We start from the raw sequence: 27066 nt of genomic DNA on the forward strand, positions 1-27066 counted from the left end.
GGCGGGGCTGGAGCTTCTGGGCGATCAGATTTCAGCTGGGCGGGGGGAAGTGCTTGCCCTGCGGTCTCCCTTTAGTTAAGGCAAGCCGAGTCCTAAACCAGTTTCTGCCGGACCCGAACCCCAAAGAGGCTGAGTGCTACTGAGAAGCGCTAGAAATAAGAAGAGGGGGACGGATCCTTACTTTGTCTTATAAGTCTTCCTCGGTAAGACTTTTTCAGCAACGCCTTTCTGACCAAGCCTTGGGGACAGTCCGTTTCAGGAAAGCTGTCAACACAAGCAAAGAGTGAAGTGCGTGCCAGTGCGGACCCATCCATGGAGGAAAGCAACGATTTTCAAACTAGATGCTAGATGAAGTAATGAAGAGCCCTGCAGCACCTCCAGCAGTGCCAAGGCAGCGGTGCCAAGCGGCGGGTGCAGGGCTGTTAGAGCTGGGTCTGCAAAACCTCCCAGGCTGAGGTGTCGCCACCTGTTTTACCCCTGCACTACACATCGGGGGAAGAAGCGCCCGGCCTCTGGCTTGAACCTCTTAGCCGCGGTTTGTGGCCCTTCTATCATCTGTCACTGCTAAGAAGAGTTTGGCACTGTCATCGTGGTACCTCAGGCAGTTGTAGGCTGCTATCAAATCCCTTGTAGCTTTGCCCACATCAGCCTACAGCAGAGTTCAACATCTGCTCAGTATAGCGGTGTTTTAGGGGAGAAAAAATAAATAAATGCTGGAACAGCGATGAAGTGGAATTAACTTCTACTAATTCATAAAACCCAATACTGTTGCCATGTAATGTTTCACACTATTGCCACCAAAAGTCTAAACTTTTAGCTTTGCTTTTCACATGTGAGCATGATAAAAAGTAAAAGGAACAAATTATGATGTTTCAAACCCTAAATACAAGTTAAAAACACCCCATACATATTTACCAAGGAACAGATTCAGAGTTAAGAAAATCCTGGAAGAAAATAATTTATAAAATAAGCATATGAAACCCCACGAAGCTATACAAGAAGCCGCCTCAGAAAACACACCATGTTGTGGAGAGATTATGCCGAGGCCTCTTCAACAGAAGCGATGATTTCTATGGCACAATACCTGCCACAAGAAGTTGAAAATCCTACCTTAAAGGTCTTCTTTAAATTAAAGAATAGAGGTTACATCAGCTAGAGTGTCCTTCTAAAATATTGGTATAACTCCCCCCCAAACCTTTGAACTGAGTATGGGAACCACTGGTGAAATTTTAGACTTAAATTCTACAAGAGATCATTTTACTTTGAAATCTGTTAAATTGACTGTAAGTGGGCTTTTGCAGCCTCAGTTCTAAAAAGTCAGGTGCCCCAGGCAGACCTAACAAGACTCAGAGCAAGCAAAGTTTGAAAACACGGCCAGTAAGTGGCTTCTATGGAACGCAATCGTCACGGCAGAAAACGATGAGTCAGGAACACTGGAAGGTGACTTACTCAGTGCAGTCAGAAGCATAATGTTTGTGAAGGAACTGCTTGTTGACCTACTGAAGAGAGACGCGATTTAATAATCATTAAATATTCCTGAAGTTTTGATGCAATTGGCTTAATTTAGTGTAGACAAAGTAGTGCATTAAAACTTTGAACTAGGTGCATTCAACATTGTCTGCCGCCTTTTCCTTGTAATGAATTGTTCTTTCATGAACCCAAGGACCTTTCACCAAAAAAAAAAAGTGCTTTCTTCATCACCAGCTAATGAATCACATCTCAGAATTAGTTTCTTGTTTTCCCTTGGAGCGCAAACTTACAGTCACTGTTGAGTTGTCTGGGTTTTGGGTTTTTTTTTAGTAATGTCCAATCAGCCTGCGTTCACTGACACCGTGATATTTAGGCTCACCAGAAAAAAAGTGTAATGTGTAAAGGATTCCAAGGGGAAGAAGTGAACATTGGTACCAGGAGATCATTCCAATTTCTCACTAAATGAATAGAGAAAGTTGCTTTAAATTGAAAACTTCAATATTACTATATCTTAATACAGACAGATTTTATGTTAAGGTGGAAGCTAAATTAAGTGGCCTCAAAGCCAACAGAAAATACAATAGAGCAAGAGAAAGAGGCTGAGTAATTGCAACCTTTTAAAACCTGGCTGTAAGATGTGCAAGCTGTATTCTATACCATGGATTCTTGGGAAGCCTACTGCTGCCTACCTGCTGTTAAAATTTTTTTACAAGTTCATTTGGAAAAATTACCAGTAAGAGTGGAAAAAGAAAACAAGGATAGAAAGTGAGAGAGGATTTCACCATAAATTGTTTTCACTGAAAAGGGGTTGCAAGTTAAAAGGTTTCCATTTTAAAAATGCTTTAGGTCTGAACTCTTTCCTCCTGTTTACTATAAGCAGTAAATAATACATACTTTACATATTTATACTTCAAAAAAAGTATATTTTAAAAGTAGTTTTTTCAGCAATCTCATGACCTACAAAGGAAGAAACCCCCAAACATTTCCATTTATTCATTCTCACAGCTTCCCTGTCTGCAGTGAAGTACATCACAGCCTGACAAGCAGCAGTGCATGGAAGAGAATTGTTCAAGTAAATCCATAGCAGAGCCAGAAAGAAGAACCAGGTAATCCTGTGTTCCAGTCACTTGTTCTTGCTACCAAGTGGTAGTAATAATTTCTTAAGGAAGCCAACTCAAAAATTCTTATTCTATCAAGAATAGGAGGTGAGTTCCTATACCTAAACTTGATACTTGTTGCTAATTTTCCTAACTTTGCTGCCTCTTCATAGATAAAAAAAAAAAACTATTAATAGGATTAACTGTTATTTACTGGCTACTCCCACAGCTGTTACACTACAGACCTGCAAGACTGCAGATGGGTTAATAAGTTTGCGAATTCTTGCAACAAACTTTGCAGGGCAACAAACTAAAGAAAGAAAAAAGTGGTTTATATGTACTTTGATCAGTCAGCAGCTTAGGGAAAAGGAAGACTTATTTTCCCTACTTGACTGTATAACTTCATGATATTACACAAGCAGGGAAGGATAAGTTATTTTTAAGACACTGGAATTGTTTTACCAAATGATAAATTTTAGCTTCCTGAGGATTGGCCGTGCAGTGCTACCACTCATTATCCGTGCAGTGCTACCACTCATTATCAGAGAATCCCTAAAAGACAGGCCGGAGGAATAACTTGGACTTTTACGTAGAGTTAGAGGTTACTCATCCTTTGGCAAATCTTTTTCAAACGATTTCCTCTCTCCCAGAAGAGAGTTACTTTTTCAACAGCAGTTTCGCGCATATCTGCTTTCTCCCATCATTTGGGCCAAGAAAGGTGAAGCAGCCTCTTATTTTCCTGACTCAGCATGGAGCGCCCTGCTCCGCTCCCACTGAGTTTAGTCACCAGCTGCATGCAAGCGGAAGCGTTGGCGTTGCTGCTGTCTGGCCTTAGTTCAGAACACAGAGTCAATCAGTCTAGACAGCCTGAGAGCGTAGCCACATCTCCCTCTATGGTATTAATACACCCTCCAGCCTCAACATGGGAAAAAAAAAATGAAGTGTTACAAGTTGGGATTATACTTCTAATCAAAGCCAAGATTCCTGTAAGTGAAGGAAAAGTATTTTCTGTTGCAGAAGAGACTGAGTGATTGATTCCATTGCTTGCACTGAGCTACTATCTCTGACAGAGTCATGGGTGGAGGAATGAAAGCCTAAACCAGACTTTGCTGTGAATTTAAAGCAGGAAACACCCTTTCAGTGAAGATGCAATTTTTCTTTACGAGCTTGTTCAGTTCTCAGCGCGACTAACAAATAGATAACAGCAACGGAGATCAGATTATATAATGTAAACAAATGAATTACATTTCTATATTTACTCTCCTGTTAGCTCTAGTTTTCGATTTATAGGCTATTGACTAATGATATTCAGCAGTGAAAATTAACCACTAAGAAGCGGACAGAAGAACCGGGATTCCTTTTAACGAGACACTGAAGTTTTTATCTATATTTATAATTGAATAAAATTATTTTTTTATTCTTTGGAGTCTAAAGAACTGTTTTCCATTATTCAATACATAAAACTCATTTCCTGTTACAAGTTGTACGAGTTCAAACTAACAAGACTAACAAGTAGTTATTAACACAGCTAAATAAAGCTTTGCAAGCTGTAAGGCACTTCTGGCGGACAGGTGCTCTTTTTTTTTTTTTGCAATTCCTGAGTCTCCAGCCTGTAGCAGGATAGAGCATGTCAGAATATTTTTCCTTTGCAATTGTGTCTCCTCCTCATGACATTACACTCATCAGCGAGAGACGGACAGAGTCCTGTAATTTGGTAGAAATTGTGAATGCGCTACTTGAAAGGCTCAGCAAGATGCCCTGTACCTAAGCGATAAGCTTCAGCCTCTTAGCAGAGCCAGCGCTTTACAGTATCAGTAGTATTAGTATCTGGAGCAGGGAAAGGATTACCACTGATTTGTTCACAGATCCCACTATTAGTCTCCCAGAAAAGCTTTTATCAACATGAGAGTTTTACTACATATTTTGCTCTTGTGCCATCCAGACACTGGGATCTGTCAAACAGCTTAGCTGCCCAGGGCAGATCTTTTAAGACGTAACTCTGTTTCTAACAAAGCAGTAAGCTTAACTTGACCAAAAAGATGGACTTTACATATTATTTTGTTTTGGTCAGTGGATGTCTTTTTTTTCTATTTTGTTTAAGTGTTCATTTTCTTGAAAAATCATTAAATCTGAAAGCCATGGAAGCACTACTTCCATGGGCGAGAAACATCAGGAAACCACTACAGTGATGTTGTAAGCTTGATTTGCCTTATTGCTCATACGAGCAATTCACCATATCAGCAAAATCTCGTTCTGTTGTTCCGCAAAAGCAGTCCTTAGCCACAGGCTACAGGGCAATGATTTTTTTTTTTTTTAGGACAATGAGGGTATGACTATTTTTAAAAAATCAGCTTTCAGCTGGCAAACAACTCTCAGCACAGAGTTCGAAGTCTTCCAGTTCAAAAGGAAGTGACGCGTACCAGGATTTTTTCCCCCATTTGGTCCATACTGATAACTGTGTTACCTCAGTATTAGTCAATGTCTTTCCATCATCCCCTTTTCGTGTTTTATGGAACACTAGTTACTCACCAGGCCTTTTTTTTTTTCCCCACATTAGGATTTCATAGCATCAAATTCAGGGACAGCTCTACTTGATTTACAAAAGGATTCATATTTCTTCGGTCTGACAAACTAGTCATTATAAAATCGTGTGTCTCAGTTTTTGCTTCTACAGATCTAACACTACAGATCTAAGCACTTCTACAGATCTAACAAGCAAATGTATCCTCATGTCCCTCAGTAACACCCCCAAAGACTTAAATATTTTTAAAATGATACTTTTAAACTTTTAAATTTTAAAAAAGTATTTTTACTCTGGAGAAAAGGATCAACAGGAAATAAGGTCATAAAGAAGAAACGGATGAGGAAAACATCCACCCTCTAGTATTCTCTACACAATCTAAAAAAATGTTTTCATAATACCCATGCATATATGAGATGTAGTAGAGAGACAAAAAGTTAATTACCGCCCTAGTCCCTTCAGAGGGAAAAGCCTCAGAAGTCTCCACACCTACCTTCAGACTCAAACCGGAGCCTTGGCCTAACCCTCCTGAAGGAGCTTTCAGAAGACAGGGAGGGAGAGATGGGGTCTTCTGGCAGGAAAGGTCTCAGCAGAGCTTTCTAGAAGGGGATGGGGAGAATTTGCTAATCTAGAGAGTGCAATGGAGTTGGCTTCCTGCTTCTAGAGCAGGAGAAGAAAACAGAGAAGAGGAAACAGTCAAATCACAGGCTTTCTTTGCTCTTTCACCTCACATGGAATACGTGCATTGTGTACAGAAGGTGTTTCTATATTTCTCCTTTTCCTACCCTACTGAAACAGCTATGTGAATACACTGTGCAACGTCAGCCCACTAGATGAAGCGGCTCCTGCTCCCTACACCAGTTACTAGGGCAGTGGCAGCTCCTTTACAGGCTGATTCTGACTTCAGTTAGACCTGTGCTTCTTCCTAACCCTCCCTTCCATTTTCATCCCACGGAGCTAGCAAATACACAGCAGGCATAATTAATAGGACAGTGCTAATATTACGCTTTAATAAATAATCATCCCTACTATCTCTTCATCACTTTCTCCTCCACCTTTTTCCTTCTTTCTAGAGAAGGTAAATGGCTTGCTGTATGCCATGAAATTAACTCTGCCTTTTTATATTCACCAAAGGTCCTCTGGAACACACCACTTTTGTACAGTTACCCAAAAGTGAGGAAGAAATCATTATTTGTCCACCACCTTATCTTCAGTTGCATCTAAATTTCTTCCCTAACAAACAACCCTTCCCTTTTTTTGCCTGTCATTGTTTTCATACAATTTTAAGTACTGTCCTTTCTGATGTGGCCGTCAGCCATAGCAAATGCACACAGAGCACACTACTAGAACAGACGCACAGTTTTTATTTAGAAAGTGGAAGTGACTCTGCCTGGCAGAATTGCTTATGAAACAGTATTCTATTAGGAGCAAAAAAGAAACAGAACACTTCCCTGCAGCCGGGATCTATAGGCAGGGAAGACAAGGGGCACTTTCTAGTAGATTTCCATTTATGGAGAATTGCCAGAAGAGGAGACATTTTCTAGTTTTCTTACATTCTTGCCTGCTTCTGGTTATACAGAAATACCCAAGATCACTGCTTCCTGTTACGAAGACATTGCCATTCCCATCATAAGTGAGAATAATCCATTTAGTAAAAGCGTGACGGTTTATGTACAACTTCATTCCCTCTTTTTTGAGAATTTTTCACTGATTTTTTCCTATGATTTTTTTCATCATGCATTTTCCGAGTGATCTAATGAAGCTCAGAGAACAGTTGTCTTTGCTTTTTAATTCACTATTCCAGAAACATAATGCCCCATCTTGCCTTGAAGCATCTGTCCTCTAGCGCTCCTGTATTACAGTAACACTACTACATTCTTGCTAAAGGATTTGCAACGAAAACAAGCTGAAAACTTACGAAGAATTCCCTGGTTAGCAATATGAAAAGATTCTTCAGACTGCTATATGCTTAGGAATGAGTTCAGACTTCAAACGTGTTGAAGAATTATGCGTCAAAATCATAATAGTGTGCGGAGCAAGTAGGATGGAAAGGCAGTGGGGTAAAGTAGAACCAAGCTCCTTTCTATCTGACAAGGAAAGGGGTAACATTATGTGTTAATACTTCAGAAATCCTTTAACAAACTAAACCCGTTACTCTGAATATTCTTTTACACTCAAATACAAAAGCACTAAAAGATCACAGTAAGACAATCTGACATGGAAACAGATATTTCCCTCCCCCTCTCTCTCAAAAAGGGTTTCAAGTGTTTGAGCCCAGGCATCCCAGGCCTTGGCAAACAAGCTCAGCCATCAGCTCCAGCCTCTTGACTTCAGAAGACACGTTATCACCTTACAGAACAGCCCAGAGTCCAAACTTCCTCCCTATTCCCCATCCCAAAATCCCCGTTCTCCCAAAACAAACTAAGAGCCCAAACTCACCCTCACTTTGAAAGCCATTATATTTTGTTCCTCTACATCCAAGGAATGCTCTCCTGTCCGTCACTAATATTAAACCAAAGCACATAGTTATCTACAAAATGTTATACTGGTGACTATGTCTTTGTTGGGTTAAAGAATAAATACGCAAGTCAAGGAATAAAGCTAAAGAAAATGGTTCAACACAGAATTGGGTCTCTAACCGTTCTAACAGGGGGGCTTGGGGTTCGCTGTGGGTTTGTTTTGTTTTTGAAGGTGGTGCTGTTTGCTTTTAAGACATTAGCCTGCAATTGCCAGGAGGTTGTTCCAATAGACTCCTGGTGGGGTGCTGCTGGTGAAAAAACTTTCTTTTGCATCTATCCAAAAGAAGTCTGCCAGTCAGTGCTGACAACAGTTATCAGTGACAGAAATTGCAGACACTTCTGTGCTTTGTATAAAGAGCACATTTAAAAGCTTTTTCCCTTTTGCTGTCCTGGAGGGAACAGTCCTCTTTCCACTTCTTCCTGCATCCCCATGCATACAAAGAATGGCCAATTATTTATGTATAGCAAGTATTCTGTAGGCTGTAACTTTATATTTCCATGTGGAAGACACTATGTGGGACAAAATCCAGAACCACTATTTATAGAACACAGGCTTTTTGTATTGACAAGAAAAAGACTGAACAGCCTGCGGTGCAAGGCTGGCGCTACTGACGCAACGTGCATCTGATACCTACCTGCTCCTTACTCAAGGAAAAAATTCACATAGGTGAGACAACAGCAATTAAACTCCTTTTGATCCCTTATAGCTTATCCCCTCTTATCATTTTGACTCTAGTCTGACAGACATTTAGAGATAAGATCTTTGCTACATCCTTTCTGACCAACTTCCCTAACGCTTCTTCTCTCCATTTCATAAGCAAAACCCTGGCACGTTTAGAGCCACGTTAGGAAAGCACACTACCGGGCAATACCGTGCTTCGATCCATGCTGGTGGAGGGAGCCCAAAGGGAGAACACAGCCAGCTGGTTTACACAAGGATTACGAAGCAAGTTGATATGGATTAGAGAGGTCAGTCAGAAAAGCCTGCCTTCTGTAGTGTTTGTACTTGAAAAGAGAGAAGACAACGAAAGAAAGTGATGAAGAGTGAAGATAAAAGGTTTCTTGACTAGGAACTTTGCTGTTATCTGATTTTAAGGAGGCATTACATTGCAGCTATAGAATTTTTAAAGTGGTGGTCAATTCATCTTTTTCTTAAGTAGTCTACTGTTGCCAAACCACAACAACTGAACTACTTGACATGTAAGATGTTACTAAGATTGGTAGAAAACATTGACTGGGAGTTTGCAGTGGATTCATGTTTGTTGCATAGAGACCAAACTACCAGAACGTCTTCAATCCAATCTTTGCACGCAGCTTTCAGAGCCCAAGACTGACAGCCTCACTGTCAGAAGGTAGACCAAGGAATAAAACGGGAATGGAGATGAAACATGAACAGCACAAAAGGTCTCCTGGAATAGCAAGCCTGTTAAATTTTATGAGAGGCCCGAGAAGTGTAAAGTTTTAGCCAATTGTCTACAACTATAAAAGATGCCCTGTGCCCATACTCTGTGCTGACAAGACAGTTTCATTCCAACACAGGTCCAAGGATGCAGCATCCATAGAACACATTTCCCTAGAGGCTGACTGCACAAAGAATATCGCTTTGCCTTGTGAACCTTCTGTAATAATTTGCTCCTCTCTTCCCTTCAGGAATGCTTCTACTTTTTTCCATGCATTTCATACAGCAATTTAGGTAGGTAGGTAGGTGGGTGGGTGGGGTTCCCCCCTCCCAAGTAAAGCTGTGATGCTTCCTTTTCCATTGTGTCTTGCTCTAATTTAGGAGTCCATCTACATTTTTTAATTCTGATTGGGTGTACTTTGGGAACATCTCTAGCTTTAAAAGCCAGCCTTGCACAAAATTATGTCTGAATGTATTTCAGTGTAACAATTTTCAATCACAAATGTAAAATAGATTACCTCCAGGGTCTGTTTCACTAAACACAAGTGAAACTCTGCTTTTTTTATTGAGTGAGAGAACTGATTATTTTTGCTGTTCAGTTCAATAATGTGCTATGAAGGAGCCTAGTGTGCTCACATATTAGGGCTATAACATCATAAATGAATAAAACATCTTGGCCTTATTGCTAACACCAGCAACAGCCACTCTCTGTAAAAGGACAGAGCATCTATTGAAACGAAAGAACTAAAAGTGACAGACTAAGCCAAGGTCACTTCTAAGCCTCTAATAGTAGCATAAGCAGGGGGAAGGGTAATTTGCAGATATCACTGTAAAAGCACTTAATGTGATCATAGCTACATAAAATACATCCGGTATATAACTGGCAACAAAGACTATTTTGCTTCATTAATGATTTTGCTGTTTAAGGCCCATTCGTAGCAAAGAATCAAGCACTTAAAGTTTCTAATTTTGTAAAAGAAGTTTCTAGCACTGAAATACATCAAGAGATTGTGTTCTTCACAACTGAAATACATCAACTCCTTTTTTTATATCCGCTTTCTCTACTTGGCATCAGGTCAAAGCAAAGGCAGGCATAGGATATCACTTCCTCTAAGTATTATTCCCTAGAGATCTGATACTACAAGCTGGTAGGAGTCATATTCAACATGAGATGTAGCAGCGCAGTGGAACTGTTGGGTTTCCAAAAAGACACTGAAAATGTATAGGGATTCAAGGGAGAAACAGGCAACGTGCTTGGAAGAAAGAACCTGCAGGGGCTGTATCTAGTAGAGGAGATCTTCTAGCCAAAAAATAGTTGGAAGCGACGTACGACAAGCACTCCTGAGGAGTATGTGGTCTTCTCCTTTTCTCACCTCTTTCTTCCCCATGTGTCTGGTTTTTGGAGTCTGATGCAGTGCAGCTGCTGTTCCTTCAGTTCCTCTGGCCTTCCCGGATCTAATTTTTCCAATTCTCTTCCTATTCTTATTGATGTTATTCAGGGGGTATTTCTCCTGAGATACTTCAGGTGAATATGAGAGATGTTTGCATATGAGAGCAACCTCATTCTCTGAACTTAGGGCTACAGCAATTTCACTGTGAGGGAGACAAAGATCTAACTTTGTAGTATTTTTAGTGTAGTCACAATCACTCCACAGTTTCAGTAAGTTATTCAAAAGCAGCACCTGGAACAAGAATAACAAACACTGTTTATGAAACTTCCAACTATGTTATTTGCAAGGTATATAAACTGAAAAAATATTTAAGCCTGCATTGCTTATTATATTCAGGCAATTTTTAAAGAAGGGGCATAAACATTGCAAAGTAAGCAGAAATCAGCATTCACAATGTCCAAGACTTACTTTTTGATGCTTGTTATTCCACGCATCTGACTACAGAACTCCAAAAGAAAACATTCATTAAAATGTACTAATCCCTACATGTAAATTCTTTCTGTACAATCTATTTGCTGAATAAACTCAATCTATTACGATAATACTGAACTGCCAAGAAAAGCACCACTGCTTTGTCCAAAGTTTATCAATAGTAAAAATCTCCCCTTGATATAAAGCAGTTGGGGAGCGTTGTCCATTAAGAAACAGCAACACCCCTGTTCCAAACAACTAATAGATAACATGGTATTTAAGGTCAATCTTTACATTTACTTTTTCTCCAATTTTTTTTCTAGGCTTTTATCAACAGCATTTATTATAAAACAAGTAGGGAGCTCTGAGTAACAAAGCAGTGGCAAGCATAAAATTCAATCACATAGGTCTCAAAAAAAAAAAAAAAACCCAAAACAAAAAAAACCAAAAAACCCCCCCAAAACCAAAACACCTCCGAGAATTTAAAGCCAGCCAATTTAAGCAGTTCAAGCAGTTTTTGTGTGTGACAGAAGTGAGATTTTAACATACACCAAAATTTAAAGCCAACAAATACTCTAGTTCCACAACAGCAAACACCAGGAAGGAAAGCCATGGGTTTTCTGTAGCATTTTTTAAACTGGTTTTGCCCACACAGGTGCCTGGTAACAAAAGTGCTGTAAAGGCAGAGTGCGACACCAGTGTATTTCCTCAAGAAACGTTAAAGCCATAGCTATGCTACACTTCTCACATAGGACTCATTTAAGTTATGAGAAAAACAAGATGATGCGAACAGTGGTGCAGGCTGCAAAGCACAGGAATAAAGTTTATTGCAGAGGTGTTTCGTGCCTGTTTTACAATCCTTTACAGCCTGACCTCGACCCAGTAAGTGTCCCAGACCGAGTCTTCCTGCTCCTGTAAAGGGAAATACTGTATTTTTGACCCATGCAAACTGAATGGTCACTGAAGTGAAGTTACTGCTATTTTAGGATTCAGATATCATCTCGTTTTTCCATAAGTGACTTACTTTACATCAGATTAATTGCGGGAAACTTGCATCAACAGGAACATATCAGCAGTAAGTCACTTTCAGGTGGACTCCATTCTATCACAGTGCTCATTTCCAAAATACTAATAATTAATCTACCCTAAGGCCTTTACATTTATTTTTAATTAGGCATTTATTGACTGAAACTCCCTGTCAGCTGCAAATTTAGGCTTCTTTAACTCGCAAGACTGAGAACTTTTAACAGGTTATCTTCAATCCTATCTTCAAGCAGCAGGAACAAGTAGCAGCACGTCGCTACTAATCCTTAAAAGTATGCCCAAGTGCTACACTAACAAAGACTTCTTTAAAAGCAGCCACCTGCTCTTATGGTTGGAAATCCAGACAGACCAACCAAGCCAAGAGTCTACAACAAGTCCAGTCAGGAGAAGTGCCAGGCTAAGTTGAGAGGAAAGGGTGAAAACCAAAAAGGGAGAGTGAACTATTGTTTCCTGACCACGTGAAGTCATCTGTCAGGAACTACTGCCTATGAAAGTGAGTTTTTCTTCAACTAACTTAGGGATATTCAACCTATTTAAATACTGTCATAGTGTTTAAATGGTACACGCACAGAGGAGTTATGCACCATGACTGAGCCCTTTAGACCCAAAAGAGCGCACACACGCTCTCTGCCCATCTATGTCAGTGTTTTATTAGCTGAAATTAGTGTGACTTACCCTGTCATTCCTCCACTTCAAAATGCAAATAATTAACATTGACATGATTGTGGCAAAAATTTAACCTATTTAGATCAGCGAAAGAGATCAGTGTTATAGAATCATACTATATACAACATACCAGCCTCTAAGACACAAAATATAGAAAGCCATTTTCATCCTTGGTAATGATTAAATTACTTTTATTCCCACTTAAAATATACAACTTTGAAAAATTATGCATCATACATTCAAATAGGAATTGCATTCTTAAGTGTCCTGATATCCAGGTATTCTATTGATGGCCAGTATAATACAATAATCTGTCCGACACTGTTTATTTATGGCCATAGGAGAAAAGTCTCTGTAAATAAATATTTATACCTGATATTACAACTTCTCCTTAAACACATTTAGAAGTCAATTTCAGTAGGCCTCTTTGTTCCTATAGGAGAAAACAAATTCCAAAGATCCCCAAAATGGCAAAAAATATCTAAGTCAGCCAGCTATTTTAGAAATAGCACTCAAGATACAAGTCAATTTAGCAGTGTCAGAAATAACCATTAAAGCTAATATTACCACCCAAAAACAGTTTGAGAAAGCTCACTAACAATGCTATGGATCTTAGTGGTTTTTAAGTAGCAATTTAAAAGCTTTAGAAAAATCGATACAAATGGTATCATTAGTACAATAATACTGTTGCAGATACAATTTAGGAGTACGGCAAGGAGGCATAACCTACAGCCCCCTTGAAAAAGCACCACTACTGAGAAATCTTTATGGCAGGGTTTCGATGCATTTTAAAAGGGCATGGTGACATCATTTACCCAAGTGCCCCTTGCAGGGTACGCCACCGCTCCACTTTGGGGCAACTTACTACTGCGTAACTTTGTGCTATTTACAGGACACCAAAGATACGACAGGCATTTTTTAGACCGTAACACCCCTGCTCTGCAGAGCTTCAAGTCTTCGGTAACACACAAAACACAGTGGAGAAAGAATGAGGCTCAAACAGCAGTGAGTGATCTGTAGCATGGATTAGATCAATTCATGGATATGAGTAGGAGGTAAGAACAGTAGGGTAAAGAACTTTACACTGCATGAAGTGTAGGAAAAAAAAAAATTGTAATTGCAGTTACCCTAATTTAACTGAAGCCAACATCATCATTTCTGTTTCTGGGATGGAGAGAAAAACATTTATCACTGCATTAGAAGAGGAAGTTATTAACAGTTTGATATGATACCCTAACTTAACAGAGAAAAATCAACACAGGTATTTTAAAGTTGGTAATTTTTATTTACAGTTTTGTTGGCAAAAGGTGGTGGGAAAGTTTAAAACATTTTAAACAGAGGGCACCATAGTTTATTGTATGATGTATCAGTTCACAATCTTCAGTATCCAGCTGGTCATATAAAGCTAATCACCACTTAAAGAAGCATAATCTGCATCAGAAGCATAATCTGCATCAGCTCCATTAGAGTGTACTGCCTAAAAACACTTCAGGCAGCTTCTAAATCAACACAATCACTAATAAAAATGCAGTTCTGGTAAAGAACATATACTTTGATTTTTATACTGTACCTGGTATCAAATTGCCCACTTATACTTGCATACTGGCAAAGCAGTTACACTTCCTACTTTTAGTTGAAAGTTATAATCTCATTTTCTGCAAATCCAGCAGTCGGGTAATTCTGAACTACTCTGAATATTTTACTGTGAGCATAGTCAAGACTGGAGTAGATGAAATTGAAGGAAAATATTCCTGGTATATGACGTGCCCATCAGAATCAGCCGGGTAACCATAAACATCCTGTTTAAGAATTCTATTCAAAAAGGAGAAAAAAAACCAAAAACGTAGTCAGTTTTCACTCTGTCACATAGATTTAACTCCTCACTTGAGCTTTTTATTTCATTCTTCTAAATCAAGAGTGTTTAGTTCTTCTTCTAGTTCATCCAAGTCCTCTCCAGTAAACAGATTTTCATCAACTGGAACGGCATCAATTACTCCATTTTCCAACTCCCCATCTCCATCATTATCTTCCTCTAAATCATTTTGCTCACCGCTGTTGATATCACCACCAGAAGCTTCGCTTAATTTGTTATCTGAAAAAAAAGAAAAGAATTCTTACACATTTCAGCGTCACAAGGTTCTTAATCACTAATTTGCAATCCTACTGAACAGGCTTTAAAGTCTTGAAACTATAAAGGAGCTACTTTATTTTAAATTTATGTAGACTTATATTGGTTAAATTGCATGTACCTGATTAATATGCAGGCTTGGACCATCAATTATTAAAATAGGTTGGAAAAATCCCCCTCAAAACTCCCAACTCTTCAAACTCCTATTTTCATAGTAGAGTCAAACAAAAAGTGAGCTGTTCCTAAATGTCGGCACTTAGAAGACTCAGGGTCTTAAAGATCAGGGTATGCATTCCACAAGGCACACCAAGATCAAGAATTTGCTCTATGAAATTACAGTCTGACTTAAACTAGCTAGAAAATAAGAAGAAAAGCTTGGATTTTTGTTGATATTATTCAATCATTTACTAAATCTGAGAGAAAAAAAAAAAAAGGAAAGCGCTAAAACAAACATCTTAAGGAATTACTTGAAGAGGCTATAAACACTACCTTTTATTTTAACTTGAACTTAAGAAAATAAGAAGTGCATAGTATTTGCTACAAGCTTTTTCTTTAGTAACTACAAGCATCAATAACTACAGTCATCACAGTCATCTCACTTCCCCCCCCCCCCCCCCCCCCCCCCCCCCCCTTTTTAAACAAATACTTCTTTTCAGCAGATCAATAATTCATTTCTACCTAACTTTTGGGAAGCTCTTAACAATGCAATCCCTTGTAAGTGATGCCTAAATAATGAACTTACCATCTTTTTCTACTGAACTGTACGTGCTGAATCGCTCAGGACTAGCCACAGTAATACCAGTCTCATCTACAGCCTTTGGAACATACAGGTTCAAATCTACATCGTTTATGCACACAGGGTCTTCCATCTGAAAAATAAACCAAGATGCTCTGCATGAAGTACTTTTCTACAGAAATTCCCATTTCTGCATGATTTCTACGGAATTTTTTCATTTTCCTTTTGACACCAAAATTTTGACAGAATATACTCTGTAGCAGTGTTAAATTAAGAACCAAGCTAATTAATTGTACTGTAAGAGCTCTCAAATTAAAAGTTTTCAAACTTGAATGTAACTTGAAATATTATTCAAGTTAATACTGTTCCTTACTTCATCATCTTCTCCTGTTCCTTGAATATAATGGGTGTCATCTGCTTCTTCATCATCTGCATCAACCAACTCCGGTCGGAACTCAAATACTTCACGTCCACTAATCTATTGACAGAAAAAGAAATTTAAAATTTATCACTTGAGAGGATTTATACTGCTGTAAAACAAAAAAAAGAAAAAAAAAAAAAGCAAAGCAATTCCAGGCCAGCTACCTTATTACAAAAAACTTATTTACTCTTTCTTCTTACATTAAGAATTGGAATGTAGAACATACCACCAATGCTTTGCCAGCTTTAAAATCTGCTTTCCTCCTCTCCATATCTTGCTCAGCCTTATCAATTTTTTCTTGTCTTTTTCTTCTCTTCCATGCAATAAAACACTCTAGAGTAATTTTGGTAACGTTTGGTCCTAAGGCAGCACGCTGTCAAGTAAAGAGACTGATTAATGCTAGAAGTTGTTTCCAAAGGCTAAAACAAATTAGACGTTTAATTACTCTTTTCCAGAAACTAACTGAAAACACTTCTAATTCCTTCTTCACTCTCACCACTGCTAAACAAGCACCATCAACTTAAAGCTCGACTCAACACACGAATTTCCAGTTAGTAATACGCATAGACATGAAAGTTCACATGAAAAGCAGAGGAGGAAAGAAACCAGTGATAATAGCTCAGGTTCTCCTCAAATTGACACTGCTAGGCAGTGGTGACAGAAATAAGCAGAGCAGCAACATAACACCTTCAGAAGGCCCCATTCTCTTGGTGTTGCTTCCTCATCAGTGTTATGCAAGAACTAAGGAGGCAGTGAGCTGGGGATGAGGAAGGCCCATAGAAACAGTTGCAGTAGATAAAGTAAAAATACCAGTAAGAAATAGAAGCCTCCTAAAAAAGGATTACCAACACCTGCACTAAGTATGCAGCTATAGTTTCATCTATTCACTAGGGTATATTTTCTAAACAAAAACATGAATCAAATACTATGCATCCTTCACCCAAGTTCATACAGCTATAAAAACATTTTATACTTTTTCATTATTAATTAGAAAGTTAATTACAACTGTGTCTTCAGAACAATGAAAACAAATGCCACCAAAAAGGTACCTGTCTGATAACTTTACCTCTTTTTCTATTAGATCTTCTAAAGAAATTTCATCTTGCTTTTCCTCCTTCTTTTTGTCTTTTTTTAATACAAAACCTGGAGGGAGAGCATGGCGATACATGCAGTTGTCTCCTCCCCCTGGACAGACCCAAAACCATCCATATTTGTTGTTTTCAATAGCATCAAGGAAATATTTGCAGACCTGTATAAAACAATGGTTGTTAGCACTGCATTGTCTTTTCATGCCCAGCAATTTACACTGCATGTATAGCTACTACATGTCTAAGTCCAGTCATTGAAAGCCAGTTGTGCTCAAAACAGAAAACACACATGAAAGGCATTGCTGCTAAAAAAGTAGACGAAAGAGGTGCAACTAATTATCTAAAACTCATGCAGTCAACAGCTTTTCCCCCCTTAAAATAATCCCAATTTAAAAAGAAAGGATGACCCAGAAGACTGGCAACTGCGTACTACTGTAAATCCAGTTGTACATGTAAAAGCACATTGACAGTCTCTCTCTTCTGCACACCAATGTAAGTGTACTTTTAATCAAAATAATTCAATCTGCCTCAGATGTTAAACCTTCCAGCTCATGATCTGAGGTGAAGATGCCATTCAGGAACTTCTAACAAGCAATTCATAGTTCACACTTAGCCATATCAAATTTTAACTTTCGCAAATTTAAGCAGTATCAATAGAGTATTTTATTATTTAGTATTGAAACCAAGGTGAGATAGTTCTGAAGAATGAAAGAGAGATTAAGATATTACACAATTTAGTGCACAAACTGAAGAGTATTCTTGAAGTTAGAGGTCAGGAACTACAAATGACTCTCAGTTTGTACATTTTAGCTTACAGGAGAAAATTTAAACTCTTCTATACTAGGTGACATATAAGCATAAATAAGCCAATATATATGGTAGTCGCTGCAATAAGATGACTGACCTAACTAATCACAATACTTGAATCTTCTAAGCAAGCAGGATACATCAGATGTATTACCAATCCCTTTAGCAATTCTATTTTGAAAGCTATCTATCTACTATCCATTCATATTTTACATGAGAAAAAACCTTGACGACTGAAAAAGCTCTGGGGTCATTTTGTTTTTTTAAATACATTGTTAGAAATACTATCAGCCCAACTGTATACCCAGAGTATTGTTATAATATTCCACCTAAAATCTTTAGGTAACGACAACCATATCTAATGTCAGCCTGCAGTTAATTCTCTCTACTACAGGTCAATAAAAATAACAATAAAAAAGACATACTATTTGAGTTTTGGGTTTTTTCTTTTCCGCCTCACCATGCTTCTTGTTCACCACTTCTTCCAGCTTCTTCTCATCCCAGTTATCCATTGTATCTAGAAAAAGACAACAGATGGTTTCATAAAAATTCAAAATACTAAACATTGCTGTCAAGTTGCTTTACTCCCTAGTAATAGTCTTAATATGCAATTTTTACATCTTAGTTTATAGAATGGAAAATAAATTCAGGCCTTTCTAATAAAGTTTTCAGACTCTCCTATGCTGCTTACAAGACAATTTCCTCAAAAGCCTTAGAAATTTATATTCTGACATGCATAAAGTGGGTTTCAGTTAAAGACTAAAAAAAAAATGTGTCATTCCATCCATACGCTACCGAGCATGGACAAGGGAAAAGAAGAAAAGGAAGATGGCTGAATAAAAGAGACAGCTGGAGGCTAATGTCCAGAAATACAGATGATACAACTTGAGGATCGAAAAGAGAAAATACCAAATTTTCTGTGTTGAAGTTAAAAGGTGCCATCAAAAGCAGCCAGATCACCAATGGTAACAGCAGTAATGAATCCTATCATATTCGCTTAGGATGACACAGGATAAAATTCAAATAAAGACCGAGAAATGATGAATTGTGGAAAGACAGAGAAATTATTTTTACTATAAAATCTCTAACCCTTGCTAAGTAAAAGTAAAATCCAGAGTACTTTGCCAACAAATGATTTGGAGAAAGGAGATAAAGTCACAGAAAAGAATTCCGAAGTATCCCGAGTTCTAGAACTGTGCACATTTGGGCAAACACTAGTAATAGCTCTGGAAGGCAACCATGGTTGGTCATTACACTTCCTCCTTTTGCGCTTCCATTTCGTAGAACTTAGAAGGAATTAGCAACTATAAGACCAACCAAATACTGTACAACTTCCTACTTGTATGACATAATACATTACACAGCAAAGTTAGAGAACCACCAGCCAATATCACTAGGTCATACTTCTTTTTCTAAACAAGGTTTAAAGAATGCTTGTGAGCACACTTCTTAAAGAAAGTTTCACTGTTGTTCATAATTCTGAATGTAGTGACAGGGGTTGTCTTGGTCACTGACCAGGCTCTTCAGGATCATAATCACAACACAAGACGACTCTTAAAAATTCAGTTTCAGAATCAGAATAACTTAGTAGTAATTTTCCAGAAGTATTATACCTTTTTCAAGGTCTTCATCTCTTGCATCAATGTAGACACTTCGTTTTTCACACTTCCTTTCCAAAGACAAATCATGAGAAAACTTGCACTTGTCTCCTTTAGTGCATTGTCCTTGCTTGAAGAAAGCACAAACTACAGATTTGGGGTCAGCACCTGAGTGAAGAAAGTTTTTCTATTTTAATACTATTTTTAAGCAAAACACAAAACTGGACCAAAAGCTGTATATTAAAAATTCCAAGAACAACATCTAGGATCATACGATCCTTAGGGTCTGTAGAGAATGAAAACACATTTTAAAAAATGAAACTTATTTAATGTGAAGATCATCAGACATACATACTCCATGTCCTGAACGTGTCATATTTACTTTGTATAGCATGATACTTGCATTAAGTATCAAAACTGACACTTGGCTATTGAAAGAAATACAGATAGCAGTGTGTCCGAGAGAATTATTCATATACCATAATACATACAAGATATAACCCTGTGCAACTTCTTCCCTATACAGTAAGCTATTTTTGCCTCTAATGCAGAGTCAAGCATCTTCTTATGTCAGCCTTTCCTCAACAGATCAACATCACACTAGAATAAATTATAATAATCTAACCTGCACTCATTGCGACCACTTACTTTTTTTAATAATAGAAAGAAAACTGGCTGCTTAATAGCCCCCAAAATATGCAACTGTTGTTATAGTATGAACCATTCAATCAAGCTAACTACAGTTTAAGTAAATATTATCCCACTAAAGGAATTATTTGATCATAAAGAGGTGAGAAAAGAAATGAAAGCAGGTAGAAACATATTTATGAGACACAACTAAATCAGAAACGCTTTACTTGTAATATTCATTAAGTGCCCATGTAAGACTTGAAGCTAGAGTTTTTCACTTGCTGATTTTAAGCTTAGTGCAAGTCACCAGTGACTACAGCATGTACAGCATCTCCTGTTTAAAATCTTAACCAAAAACCTAGTTTTTTAAATGAGTGGATCCTAAAAGAACTTCAGGTAATATAGCTCTCCTTGTTGGCAATCTCAGTAGAAAGGTAAAGCTTTAGTTAGGACAGTATTAGTCTTCTGCAATAACTTTAAGTCAAGAGCTACTGTATTTGGAGAAAGCTGACCACTGCAGATCATAAACAGAAAACTGTCCTTTGTTGCTGCTAAGTGCAACAAAAGTGAACAAACATCAGATTCGCTTTAAAGACATGCATGGAAATCACATTTGTTTAGTCAAAAAATTATTGCACATAATTTCATTAGTTCCAGAAGGTTAATGACGCAAAGAGTTGATAACATTTAGTTCATTACTAAAAGTACGATTTTTCTTGCCCCCCTGTCACCTGGCAGCCAATTGTAGAGTTTTCTATAAGTATCAAACACTCTTACACTTACATTTCATCAAAAAACTAGTTTGTACAATAACTGAGTTCAAATAAAACCACACCTCCAAAACCAAGTCCTACTGTTAACTGAGGTGGGACAGAAGTAACTGGAAAACTTTACTGTTCTGATATGAATACAAGTTTTCTGTGAAGACAATAGTTACCATATTATATTCCTTGTAATACCTGGATGTTCACATTTCCCTGGAAAGATAGGCTGCTTTGAACAAATACCATCACACACACACACAAAAAATCATGCCACTGATCCAGAAACATCTAATTAATGAATTCAAATGCAGCCAAGTATCTATAGCTGCCCTGTCAGTGTCAACATAGCTTTTGATACTCTAATAGTCTAACCCCAGACTTCCTAAAAAAGTGTTAAATCAGTACTGACAAACTACTTGGTAGAGATAGAGAAGGAAACACATATCTACTTTACTAAAAAATGAACTGGCATTTTTAAAGGTTTATTCTACCTGAAGTAGATATATGAGTAAAAGAACATAAATGAAGAGAATTCAGATACTCATACCTTTGCTGATTTTCTGTGCAGCAACCACAGGCTTGAAGAGTTCATTTAATTCTTGTAATTCTTTTTTCTTATCTTCTTTTTTTAATTTCTTCTCACTTTCTGTTTGAGCAGCCTATAACAACCCCAAATTTGAAGTTAGTAATATATAATTAGAATGACATTACTCACTTCATATGAACTACACTTTAAAATAGCAAATAATTTTAAATTAGTTTATAAGGGGAGGAGGCAAAGAACCCGTGATTTCCCAGTTTCTCGGAATTCCTGCCCTTTCATGAACGGCCAGTGCCACCTAGTGGCCCTGATCTTTCGAACAGAAGAGATTTCAAACGCAATTTGTCAGAGATGCAAGATGCTGGCAGGTACCTCAAATGACACAGTTACCTACGTTCTGCCTTTACAGACTAGAAAATCAAGTGAAAGATATTGACACTGAGGATAGGAAAAGTTAGTTGCTCTTTTGCAATACATCAGCAGTGCAACCATTCCACACAGTTGACAAGCTCTGTGCAAAAAGCTTCTTTATCTTTAGTCCCCTACATGCGGCTTTATTCCTTCTCTTCATGTATACCAGTAGCAGTTCCAGGAAACCTGTCTGTAAAAGTTAGGATCTGCTTTCAGAACACTTTTTGGTTTGAATTTGTATCAATTTGTTGATAACCAGTGATTTATAAGACAAGAACCTTCATTTTATAGGTACTAGGGCCAAGGTCTGAAAAACAAGCCCGCCTAGGAAAGGAAAAGTTTGAGCATTAAAAAAAAACCCAAAAAACTGTTAGCCTGCCTTACTCTTTTTAGATGAGCCAGAAAAGGTCTGTATCTATACCAGAGTGGTGGAAAGGGATAAAGACAGGTGAAAGAGGACATGGGAGAAGCATTATTAGATGATTTGGTTTTTATCCTTAAGGGAAGCTAGTGAGACTAACACCACTATACAAGTATGTGGGGTACTCTATTGGTAAAATACAGTGTAACATTAAAAAAGAAACTTTGTTTTTATGGTTAATTTTGGCAAGGAAATGCCAAATTGTTTTAAAAGGGAAATGATTAATTTCATCCACATGTAGAACACTCAGTTTTCATACTGGAAGTCCACAAGTCCTAATTTATATGGCATGCAGAACCACACGTTTCAACTACAAAAGAAGTAGAACTTTAAGAATGCTTTTGTTTCACCCTGGGGTTCTGAGAGCATGAAGGTCAAGCTTGCCTTTTTATTTCCTTTTTAAGCAAAAAGCCTTGTCAGCATTTCCATTTGTATCTCAGGACACAACAATAATTGCTTCAGTGTTCTTTCTGTCTCAGGGACAACCTTAACTGAAAACCATTTTACAGGGTAAGAAAGGTATAGTCAGGTCTAAAAATCACCTTCTGACATCCATCAGTCATTTGAGAAAAAAAATTGTTTTAGCTTGGCTGATTTACATACTGGCATTCCATTAAATGCTACAGATTCAGGGATTTTATACAGAAATTTCACAAGAACTGTTTGAATAACACCAATGTTTTTGAAGTGACATCAAGCAGTCCTACAAGAAACTGTTAATCTAATGACCAGAATATAAACTTTAAAGGTAAAGTTGTACTTGATATTTTTTAGTTCATTGTTATGCTATGAAAGGAATTTAACATGACATCATGAATTCAGCTGATGCAAATGTAATATTCCACAGGCTTATTCATAGAACAGGAACCTGCATAAATACTTAGCAACTAGCTTCCCTAGCACCATAGAAATAACAGACCTGGCTCACTTCCATTGTAAAAATATTTCCATAAAATTGTGCTTTCTGACTAAGTGTGATCTAAACATTGTATCTCAGCCACATTACATTTTACTTCATCATACAGGAGAAGAGCAGAGTAGATGACAGTGGCTCAAAAATTCAGTTTCTTTGACCAGTTCCCTAAATAGATGCAGATTTGTCAGACTTATTCCCATTTAAAATTATAATAAACACTTCCATAAGTAGAATAAGCAGCATGTATGGGCTTATATATATTTTTTTAATCTTCCCCCAATTCCAATTTTAATATTAGTAACAACTACTCTTATTTTTAATGGTTTACTATTTCTTCAATTAGGTCAGAATTATAGAGAAAAAAAAAGAGAAAGAATACATAACCACACTTTGCGGATAGCCAGTTTCTAGAATTTTCTTTCAGGTATATCTTAAACTCAATTATGTAACTATTGGAATACTGTGTAAAGAAACATACACACGTATTAGTTGAGTTTGGGTTTTTTGGTATATAATTCGCAGCTAGGTAAGCTTTGCAAGAAGACTGTCTAGTTAAATCTGTGCTAGTCACAAAGCGTTAGACAAGTAACATCTCAATTTTTTTTCTACTTTGGTATTATATGACTATCTGTATATATAGTGAAAGATGATTTCACTATGCAGCATGAAAACATTACAGATTAAATGCTTACCTGACGTGGATTTTGCTGACCAAATTTAACCTGGTGAGTCACTGCCTTGATAAATTTCTGTTGTTTTGCACCTTTTTTATTCTTTAGGCCAAATGTTTTGTCCTAAATCAAGAGATAAATACAGCCAAATTAATTGAAACAGTCCAACAGATGGAACAAGTTCTTACAAAGGAAAAAAAAAAAAAAGGATACTTGCCACTCCTCTCAGGCATTCAATTAATCACAGACTATTTCCTCTAGCAACACAAGCAACCGAAGAAACAGTATCGACAATATTTAGACTCCTCACATCACCTTTAAAATTTGCTGTTCAAACTAACCTACTAAATGCTGCTTGTGTGTGAGCTATTGCTTTTATCACTAGACCTACTTGTGTCCAAATATTAGCATGAACATATACACAGTGTTTTCAGGCCCCTCAAAACAAAAGGACAAGATGTTTCTGATGACTATTTAAGTAACATGTGAGGAAAATATGAAGACTGAATAGCCATAAATACTGCTTTTTTTTCCTATCTACCTGAAATCATGTATTACTTTTATCTTCAAGTATTCATTTATAAGCGTTATATATTTGTTACATAGTTTAATATTGCCAGATGTAACATATTATTTTTCACTTTCAAGTGTTTTAAGCTTTTTAATTTTCTAACTGTACTAGTTTGAAGACAAGTCTTTCCCCTGTGTCAGGTCCAGACAGCTGTTTGTACTACCTAAACTCCACTGCAAGAAGTTTCTGTTTACTGCCTGAAACAATTCTTCCTCTACATCTCTAGTTTTATTCTTAGAGACAGGTCTCTATACAAAACCTATTAAAAGTTTCATTAAAAAAGAAAAAGATAGCTCACTTTCACACAAATATCTAAAGCAAAATTCTTTTAGGTAACTGAGATACCTACATTAAAAGTCTATCCATACCTTTGATTTGATACCAACATTTTTTTTCCTTCCAGTAATAACAATTCAGCTCAAACACACTTTTGGAAACCCTACCAATCCAAAAATATATTATAAAAGAATTATAGAATAAACAGTTCCAAATTCCCAGAGTCATCCTGTTTTCATTTACCATGTATCTCCTATCAACAGCAGCTCGTCCTCTGTTACTTTATGCTAATTTGAAAAGCCTGTAATTTGTCAAAATAACTAGTTGGGAAAGAAAACAGATCACACATTTGATTTCTGTGGCAAATGCCACATGGAATATATAATCTCTGTGTATTTGAATTATGTAATAAATTATTGTTAATAATCAATGCAAGTTTTTCCCCTTTCAGCTGCATTTTTTTCTAATAAAAAGCAGAACTTTCTTATGCAGCTGGATTCAGCAAGAACATCAGAAACACTGAAGCCAACAGAGAGCGAGAGAACAACCTCTCTAACTTAACATTTCCAAAGACCATAGACACAATATATTGCAGTGCTAGATTTAAGGGAACACTTGCGTTACATGGATATTCTGCCTAAACAGCTACTAACTTTCTTGCCAATAGATGCAGGCAAACATCTAATTTTCTGTAATTGTTCTCTCCTTGTATTCTCAACATGGCTTTTTTTTTTTTTTTTTTGTATATTGGAAGATTTCCATGACTATCCTAATAGCTCACACACATACTCTAGCAGGTTTTTTTAAGATCTGGTTTAACCATGGAATTGAGCATCAGAAGTTTAAACAGAATACAAGATATAGCTGGTTAATCTTCAAATTATTTTGCAGCCAACTTCTATGAAAGATTTACTAAACTGTTATTCCAGAAAACACCTCCTTGGCCACACAGGTCAAACTGCATCAAAAAAAGCCCCAAAACAAGCCACACACATGTTCTGAGCTGAGTGAGGAATACAAACCTACACCTCAGAGAGCCAGACTCAGCATACATACAAACACGTAGAACATAGAGCTGTAGAAGGGACAGGGTGAGAAAGAAAAAAAGGAAGAGCACTCCTGCCAGATAAACTAGGCCAGAAAATGCCCAAGCTGAAAATCCAAACCCCATTCCAAGAAGGGGCCACCAGCACTGCCTAAAGGGCAACGGCCAGTGATTTGACAGGTCCGGGCAGCGCCGGAGCCCCGAAGGGAACCAGCATCCCCCGGTACGGTGCTTTTGGGCTGGGCTGCGGCACCGATCAGGCATGCGTGCGCATACCCCTCCACGCACACCAAGTTTTTGGCTTTACGACCAATTCTTCGGCCGCTTCAGCCGAAGAGGCGACCCGCGGGCATCTCCTCTGTTTTCCAAAATTGCCTGGGGTGTATTGTAACCCACCTTGAAAGCAAATTACCTGACCTAATCCAGAACTCTGTTAAAAGTCTAAAGCTGTGTTCTTAAGATAGAAGAATTAAAGCTGGTACACTACAATGAGCTATTTCCAAAAAATTGAGTCACTTCAAAAACATTTCAGTTTTGAAGTTGCTTTACCAATATTGAGACAACTTGTAAACATATTTGTGGAAAGCTTGGGCTCTAGATATTGGGGTATTTTTCCTTTACCAAAAGCACATACTACAAAACCTGTAGAGATTTCTCTTCATATGTTATGCTTGGAAAAGTTTAATGAGACTGGTTTTGTTTAGATTCAAATACATTACCAAAATTTGCAACTTGTAATTTTGTGCTGAGATATGAACAATAAGAAGTAAAACTGGTTCTAAACAGAACTTCCTGAATTTTCTCTCCAAACTAAATGTATCAAGGATGTACTATGAACATGGAAGATAAATCTAGCTTTAAGATTTATCACTGATATGAATAAAAGAACATTTTACAGAATTTTTATCTTGATTGTCTCTTTACAGCTGAAAAGAGGGAATTTTTCCCCCATTCTATGTAAAAGGGAGGAAAAACATGCTGTTGATTATTTTCCTGGCACATTTTGAATAAAATAATACAGGCTTCATTATGGCATGAGACTAATTACGCAAATTATATCTGAAAGAAAAAAGTTAAATTAAGAACTGAATGGTTACTGCATAATCAGTGGGCACGAGTGAGATCTAATGTCATTGTGTTTAGAAATGGCTGGAAGCAGTGCGGAAAGCAGCAAGAAGTTTAAGTGCTGCCTAAGCTCTAGAACCCTCAGCACAAGAAGGACATGGAAGTGTTGGAGCGGGTCCAGAGGAGGGCTACGAAAATGATCCGAGGGCTGGAGCACCTCTCTTATGAGGACAGGCTGAGGGAGTTGGGCTTGTTCAGCCTGGAGAAGAGAAGGCTGCGGGGAGACCTGATTGCAGCGTTTCAGTACTTAAAGGGGGCCTATAGGAAAGACAGGGATAATCTTTTTAGTAGGGCCAGCTGTGTCAGGACAAGGGGTAATGGCTTTAAACTAAACCAGGG

The 27066-nt window shown here is 37.7% G+C and overlaps 2 protein-coding genes across 2 annotated transcripts in view; both read right to left on the reverse strand.

Annotated features, from left to right (window-relative positions):
- The window catches only part of ITGAV (integrin subunit alpha V), a gene marked incomplete at its 5' end in the record, with an annotated part of 56264 nt that extends 45763 nt beyond the window's left edge, over positions 1-10501 (reverse strand). Inside the window, one exon of the mRNA XM_035899123.1 lies at positions 10380-10501. Within this exon, the coding sequence (XP_035755016.1) occupies positions 10380-10501 (122 nt within the window). The remainder of the gene's footprint in view (positions 1-10379) is intronic.
- A 2066-nt stretch (positions 10502-12567) lies between these two features.
- ZC3H15 (zinc finger CCCH-type containing 15) overlaps positions 12568-27066 on the reverse strand; it is an 18650-nt gene continuing 4151 nt past the window's right edge. The window contains exons 3-11 of the mRNA XM_009643544.2: positions 23732-23833; positions 21298-21409; positions 19372-19524; positions 18184-18275; positions 16930-17112; positions 16090-16236; positions 15816-15920; positions 15449-15575; positions 12568-14670 (exon numbers count right to left, since the gene is read on the reverse strand). Of these exons, the coding sequence (XP_009641839.1) occupies positions 14477-14670; positions 15449-15575; positions 15816-15920; positions 16090-16236; positions 16930-17112; positions 18184-18275; positions 19372-19524; positions 21298-21409; positions 23732-23833 (1215 nt within the window). The 3' untranslated portion in view covers positions 12568-14476. The remainder of the gene's footprint in view (positions 14671-15448; positions 15576-15815; positions 15921-16089; positions 16237-16929; positions 17113-18183; positions 18276-19371; positions 19525-21297; positions 21410-23731; positions 23834-27066) is intronic.

This window comes from Egretta garzetta, unplaced genomic scaffold, assembly GCF_000687185.1.
Source record: "Egretta garzetta isolate BGI_Z169 unplaced genomic scaffold, ASM68718v1 scaffold297, whole genome shotgun sequence".
Lineage (NCBI taxonomy): Eukaryota > Metazoa > Chordata > Aves > Pelecaniformes > Ardeidae > Egretta > Egretta garzetta.